This window comes from Gopherus evgoodei, chromosome 4, assembly GCF_007399415.2.
Source record: "Gopherus evgoodei ecotype Sinaloan lineage chromosome 4, rGopEvg1_v1.p, whole genome shotgun sequence".
Lineage (NCBI taxonomy): Eukaryota > Metazoa > Chordata > Testudines > Testudinidae > Gopherus > Gopherus evgoodei.
Window position 1 is genome coordinate 152499584 of NC_044325.1, and position 7430 is coordinate 152507013.

At 46.9% G+C, this 7430-nt stretch overlaps 1 protein-coding gene across 1 annotated transcript; it reads right to left on the minus strand.

The window, feature by feature from the left end:
• Nucleotides 1-507: 507 nt before the first annotated feature.
• LOC115651301 (zinc finger protein 501-like) lies at nt 508-4215 on the minus strand. The gene is made up of 2 exons (XM_030562236.1): nt 4191-4215; nt 508-3833 (listed from the first exon to the last, which is right to left on the minus strand). Exons 1-2 carry the CDS (start codon nt 4213-4215, stop codon nt 2554-2556), a joined length of 1305 nt encoding a protein of 434 aa, XP_030418096.1. The 3' UTR covers nt 508-2553.
• Between the last annotated feature and the right edge of the window lie 3215 nt (nt 4216-7430).

Sequence of the window (7430 nt, forward strand, 5' to 3'; positions counted from 1 at the left end):
GGAAGCAAAAAAAGAAATCACCCAGCGCCCTTTATGGCATTCCAGTCTCTGGCTCCCAATCAGCACCTACATCCGGTACAGTGCAAAGTTATTTTAAACTCTGCTCACATATACAAAATGTTCTTCTGACCCCAAAGGCTCAGCCAGGTCACCAAGTCAGGAGAGGTTTGGATCTTACTCAAAATACTACACTGCCAGCCAATCCTTTAGTATCTAAAACTAAAGATTTATTATGAAGAAAAAAGAAAGAACAAAAAGAGATATTAAATGGTAAAACAGTCACATATATACAAAGACTTCAAACGCCATATATCAGATTCCTAGCAGTATTGGTGAGTTTACTGCCTTGGAAGTCCCTCTGGAGCACATTCACACAGCTGGGATGGGTCATTCAGTCCTTGTTCAGAGCTTCGGTTTGTAGCAAAGTTCCTCCAGAGGTAAGAAGCAGGACTGAAGACAACATGAAGAAGATGCAGCTGCCTTTTATAGTATTTTCCCATGTGGCCTCTGCTTCCTTTGTTCCAAACACAAGCTGCCCAGCACATGGTTTGAAAGCCCAGTTCCATTCATAGGCATGTCCCCGCATGCTTTGCTGAGTCATAAGGTGTATGTGCGTTCTCTCAATAGATCAGTTGTACAGCTGATGGTCCTTAATGGGCCATCAAGCAGGCGAGGCAGTGCTGATGCCAAACTGTCTGGGGGTGTCGCTCAGAAGTATAACACAAGTTTGAAAATACAGACATACCTACATACCTATAACTCATAATACAAAGATGATACAATCATCATCTCTGGCAAATGACAACATTTTTGCAGATATCTTACATGACATATCTGGCAAAATTCATTGCCATTCTACAATATTAATATTCATGATGTCCTAAAGTGTCCCCTAAATACCATGCAGTGTCACACACACCCCTCGCAAAATTGATGCAGAAAGAGGTGTTCCTAGATACTGCTAAATGCAGCACAAGAACTTTCCATTCTTGGTCCTATATTATTACACTTCTGGTTTACATCACAAGAATTAGCGTACAACGGAAATAGTTTATCAAAATCATGCCTGACTAAATCAGGCTCTTAATATACAGCTACCTTTATTTTCTGAAAGTCTTCTCATCTGATGTTACTTTAGTATAGACATTAATGCTCTCAAGGGTGTAATTACCTTGGCATTTAGCCATGACAGCAATGTGGTAGTGTGCCTCAGTTTCCCCTTCTATACAGCAGACTAGATTTGTAAAGATCCTCTGCTGTGCCAAGTTTTACAATTGATTACAGGTATCAGTTGTAACATTTCATTATTATACAGCTCTCTAGCATAGTGTGTTTTTAGGTATTATCCCCAGTTTGTTTACAGGCTTTTTATCAAAGTCATACACATTGTACCTTCTGACCAGAGTTGATGTCAAAATAAAATACATCAGAAGGCTAAACCTTAACAGTAGCACCAAATTTGTTACAAGTCAGTGTTTATAAGTATCTTGGTCATACCATGCTTCTGGTCTCAGTCAATCCTTTTGCTGGCTAGGTGTGTTCACCAACTGCAGCCCCTCTGTGCTACAAGCATCTACACAAACACTCTCCTGCATGCCTGCTTGTGGATCCACCACCAGCAACAGCTTAGAGACTGGACTCTGTTTTAAAGAGATACTAAACAATCCCAAGTGTCTAGAGATGAGTTTGCCTGCTCTCCCCTGCATCCTTATAAGTTCAGTCACAAGTCTGTTCTGCTCTGAAACACCAGTAGCCCACTCTTTCCTCAGACCCCGAGGCCCAGACTGTTTACTCAATCAGCCTGGAGAACATGCTGGTCAAGCCCAGCCCAGCCACTTGGCTACAGGGCCGTTCAATTTCTCTAACAATTCCCCCACCCCAATCTGAAACCTCCTCTAGGCTATCCACACTGGGTCTTTCTAAAGCAAGGTCAATGGATGTAGACACCTCAGAAAGACTTTGGCAGTTAGGAATTGAAACCAGTCTCCCAAACAAATGTTGCTTTCTCTATATAATGATTCAACCTGAGTTAACTCACCCAAATCACTTTTACACCCATCAGTTGCAGCAAACTTTGGAAAAACTACCATGAGGCTTCTTCTCCCTAGGATCTTCTCTAAGCAACAACCTAGCTTTTTTCTGCTCTACAGAAGCATTGCTCTGTGGAACCACAGCAAACTCCTTCCGAGTTTCACGTTCACCCAGAATCATCCCTGGAACATTAAGAGGATTTTCACATAACCCCCTTTCAGGCAATCTGCTACATACCATGGTTAAAGGGTTGGAGGCCCTCTCTTTCCCTCAGCAGCTTTCCTCACTGGCAATCTGCAGGTTACCACACACAAGCTTAGGAACACTTCTTTCCTGGGTTTCAGGTAAGTCCAGAACCACCTCTGAGAAAACTGAAATATCCATTCTAATAAAATTCTAGGCTAGTACCTGGTTAATGGGGAGGTGGGAGCATTTTAGAGCAGGTGCAGAGTCTCCCTCCTGTGCACTGGCTGTGGGGAGAAGGGTGAGGTGAAAGCAGGCAGAGGTTTCTCCTCATCAAACTCAAGGGTCAGAAGTCCCTGCCCCATGGGTTCTCTGGTGTTTCGCAAGAGACAAAGAGTGAGCAAAGCGCTTCCCACACTGAGTGCAGGGATAGGGTCGCTCTCCCGTGTGGATTCTCAGGTGGGCGGTGAGGCCTGACAACTGGGTGAATCTTTTCCCACAGTCAGTGCAGCAATAGGGTCTCTCCCCAGTGTGGATCCTCTGGTGGCGAGTGAGATGATGCAGACGGACAAAGCCTTTCCCACAGTCAGCGCAGTGATGGAGTTTCTCCCCCGTGTGGAGTCTCTGGTGTCTAGTGAGATTTTCTAGACAACTGAATGTTTTCCCGCACTCGGCGCAGTGTTGACGGGTCCCCTCACTCTGGATTCTCTGATGTCTCCGGAGACTTTGAAGGAGACTGAAACTTTTCCCGCACTCAGCGCAGCGATGAGGCCGCTCCCCAGTGTGTATTGTCCGGTGTCTAATGAGATGTTCTTGCAGGTTGAATCTTTTCCCACACTCGTGGCACAGGAAGGGTCTCTCTCCACTGTGGATTCTCAGGTGTCTAGTAAGACTTGATGTAAATTTGAAGCCTTTCCCACACTGGTTACAGCGATGGAGCTGCTTTTCTGAGTGAATTCTCTGGTGTCTGTTAAGGGTGGACGAATACATAAAGCACTTCCCACACTCAGTGCAGGCAAAGGGTCTCTCTCCTGAGTGGATTCTCTTGTGGATGTTAAGAGCTGATATTTGGAAGAATCTTTTTCCACACTCAGCACAGCAATAGGGTCTCTCTCTGGTGTGGATTCTCTGGCGGGCAATGAGATGAGATGCCCGGTTGAATATTTTCCCACATTCAGAACAGGGACGTGCTCTCTCCTTTCTGTGGATTTTCCCATGTGCTTTGAATGCCTTCTTTCTCCTGAAGCTCTCCCCACACTTGCTACAGTGATACAATTTATGTCTCTTATGAACCGTCCAGTGGTGGTCTATCAGGTCTCTCTGCACCTTGAATTCTTCCCCGCACACACGGCAGGTATATATGGTCTTTCTGGGCTCAGATTGTCCTTCTGCAGCAGGTTTTAGATGTGGCCTGGATCTCCTCTCATGGCTTTTTGGGGTTGCTGGCTCCTTCCTGGTCAGATTCTTCCTCTGCCTTTGTGGCCTGCCCTGCCTCTTGTGGTGCCTTCCCTGCTCAGATTTCTTGGAATGGTTTGTTCCTGGGAAAGGCCTGGGTGACTCCCAGTTGGCAGGCTCTTCCTCAGGAGTCTGTCTCTCAGCTCTGCTCAGGTTCCTCGCCCCTATGTGGTGGGGAAGAGAATCCAGATGTTAATTTTCTGTGCTGCTGACAAAGGAAGATCACTGATACTCCCAGCAGGGGGATGAGCCTGAGTCAGTCCTACGCCCCTCCCCTCAGAGCAGGGCTGACCCTTGACACTTGAGTGCAAGAGTCCGAACTCCCAGGGGCCCCAGTGCTGGGGAAGGAGGAGAAGGTCAGTGTTCTATAGGCCCTGATAATAGCCCCCCAAGTCAATGAACATGAGAACCAGCCCCCACGATTCTCTCCCTACTCTGAGGCCCATGTCACTGGGGACAACAGCATCACCACACACCAGCAGTGACACCCCTCTCCCGAGACACACATGGAAAACTCACACTGTGATGGGATCTGAATGGCTCCATGTTCTATGGAAAATGGGGGAGAGGGAGAGACTGGGGGAATCTACATACGGGGAGAGATGGAGTTTCTAGAGGAATGTCAGGGTGAGGAGCTGTAGCACATCTCATGTTTGGGCTTCAATCACTATTGTAATGCTCTGTGAGGGGAGAGTTTCCAGCTGATGGACTATTCGTGAAATGAGCTCTCCAGCTCCCAGTGGTGAAAGGACAGAGCTGGTTCCCTGCCTGCTCCAGGGGAAGAGCTTTGTGTGAGGAAGAAACCCAAGGAGCTCTCAATTGCTGGCCAGTCCCAAGTCTCTTCTGCATCTGGAAAATCTGCACCAAGACAAAAGGTCTTTGGTTGACAGCACATAGACCGAATGACTATCACTGAGAGAAGCGCTTTCCCCAACATCATAAATGATGCTTAAAATGGGGGCTTGATTTTCACTGTCTATTGTGGTGGCACAACTGAGTTTGCAGTTGCACAGCACCAGGCGCTGCACAGAGACATCGTTCTGATGTTGAAGAGCTTATATACTAAATACACAAAGGGAGGGAGAGATCCTGAGCCAACGGAGTAATTTGCTGTTGTAATAATTGGGCTCACAAATTTACCCTAACTGGCCGTTTAATTGTAAACACTGTGAGAAAGTTTATAAGTGTTACAATATCCTACAACAATAAATGTCAATGGGAAAAGGTGCAGAATATAAAACAAGACCACAGAATTAGTCCAAACCAAAAAGGGCTACTAATATAAATCAAGGGCAGTGTTAAAATTCTGGCTGGAAAACAAGACAAGTGTGGAACTGGAAATTAATGAACTAAAATGAATGTCAGAATTTAGGCCTAACTGGAGGAAAACTCAATGAGGGGCTGGGCTATTTTGCCCCTTGCTTCCTTTTGGGGGGTTTCAAAAGAAAACACTTTGGGGAGGAAATATAGGAGGGGAACTGAATGCAACCCTGGAAAGTAGCAGCAACAGCAGGTGAGTGTGGAAAACTGGTGCAGCGAGTGATACCATCATGTTGCCACCCTGAACTTCTCTTGGGACCCCAGATCTTCTTCATCCTTTTCCTAAGAAAGGTCCTAACCAGACTGGACCAGAGAGAGGGAGCCGGAGAATACAGCCACCGTTACCAGTTCTGGCTAACTCCCCAAAATCACTTGGTAAGTGAGACGTTGTCCCCTTCCCCCTCCAAGCACCGTGAGTTAATTTCCTTCCCCAGCTTATTTCTTCTCTTTCCTATTCTTCTCCCTCTGCTTTATATTAAATAAGAGTCTGGCTTAACTGGCCAAAACTGCCATAGTTTGCAACATTGCTGTAAGCCTGTGATCAAAGCAGCAGCAAAAAGCACCGCCCAGAACAGCCCAAAGCTGGTACACGTTTGCCAGGTAGGCTTCTAACTGGCTGATCAGACCATCCTGGGGAGTAATAAGAAAATCCCTGATTAACGTCTACTGGATGGGTAGGGTGGGGTTCTGTGGCCTGCCTTGTGCAGGAGGTCAGACTAGATGATCAGATTGGTCCCTTCTGACCTATGAGTCTATGAGAGCCCAAAAAACGATGGAACGATGTTGGGCCTGAACTGAGAAGGGAGATTCCCAAGTGCTCCTTGGCCAATGATGCTGACAGCCAGGGAGGGGTAACAAACACTTTGGTAGACAGGATTAGAATTCAAAATTATTTTGACAAAGTGGAGAATTGGTCTGAAATCAGCAAGATGAAATTCAAGAAACACAAGTACAAACTAGTTCGCTTAGGAAGGAAAACTAAAATGCACAATAGAAAATAACTGGCTTGGCAGCAGTGTGGCAGAAAAGAATGTGCTGGTTCTGGTGGATCATGAATTGAATGAGAGCCGACAATGTGACACTGCTGCACAAAAGCCTAACAACATGAGACTAAAAGACTAACATTCTGGGATGTATTGTCACTTTGCCCACAATGTATCAGGATTTCAGTTGCCTTCGAACTACTGGTTTGAACCCTGCATGTCATTTTAACTCCTTCCTCACCTGGGCGGATGCCTCTCAGGATGTCCCCATGTTCCTCTTCTGTGGGACCCTGGACACACAGCTCTTCCCCGCGCTCTATGCTAGAGATCACCACTGGCTTGGGGGTTTGGATTCCTGCTTAAAGAAAAGCATCACTGCCCATTAGATTTGAGCTAAGCACTTCTAGCCACAGAATTGCTGCACTTTGCTCAGCTCCATATGCAATGTGGCAATTAGGCAAAGAGCTGATCTACATATTTGCATTTGTTTTCCATGGAAACTTGAACTGTAGTTTATGGTCAATACTGCCTGCACATGACAGTGGCAGGATACTGAGTTGCAAACAACCTGGCACCCATGGAAAGGGGAGCTGGAGAGGACTGCGGTGTCTGAAGAGATAGGGGGGCGGGGCGGGGAACAGATGTGGCAAATGCTGAATATTTCTCCTTAGCCTAGGAGAGTTACTCTACTACGGTCCAGCACCCCTCTCCCTCTGATGGACATGTTTACATAGGAATTAAACAGCTGTAGCTGGCCTGGGTCAGATGACTTGGGTTTGAGACTTGGGCTGTGGGACTGTAAAATTGCGGAGTGGATTGGGGGAGAGTCCTTGAGCAGAGACTGCAGCCCAAGCCTGAACAGATGCACTGCAATTTTCAGCCCTGCAGCCTGAGCCCCACATCCTGAGTCAACTGTTTCAGGCCAGCCATGGCCGTGCCATGGGTCGTTTATTCCAGCATAGATGAACCCAGTCTGTCTTTCACCTTAACTGTGGTGTTGGCTGGACTTTCATCCTGTAGCCTGCAGAACGCACAGCGCTTTTCTGCTCATGTGCTCTGTCTGGGGTACTATAAGAGCCAGAATTCTCTTGCCTTAAACTGTGGAGCCCTAGTGACCATGGGTGGAAGTGCGTCCCCTTGAAGATATGCAGTGTAGTTGTAGCCGTGTCAGTCCAAGGATACTGGAGATGCCAGACGGGTGAGGTAATATCTTTTACTGGACCAACTTCTGTCCTTTCTCAGACCTGAAGAAGAGCTCTGCGCGGCTCAAAAGCTTCTCTCTCTCACACTCACCTTGTCTCCCTATGAACTGGCTGCTCTGCTCCATTAAACACACCTCTGTCCATCCACACCCATGCGCCCCTCCACAGAACCCCATAGACATCTCTCCGCCCAACCACTCAGACCAATGCTCTCTCTCAGTAACTCTCTCAGTGGACTGGGGCCCTGATCTCACAG

Excerpts from the sequence above, each read along its gene's own strand:
- LOC115651301 (XM_030562236.1), bottom strand. The coding sequence starts at position 4,215 with ATGGAGCCATTCAGATCCCATCACA. Across the intron at positions 3,834-4,190 it reads GCCATTCAGATCCCATCACA|GGGCGAGGAACCTGAGCAGA; the intron begins GTGTGAGTTTTC and ends CCCACCACATAG.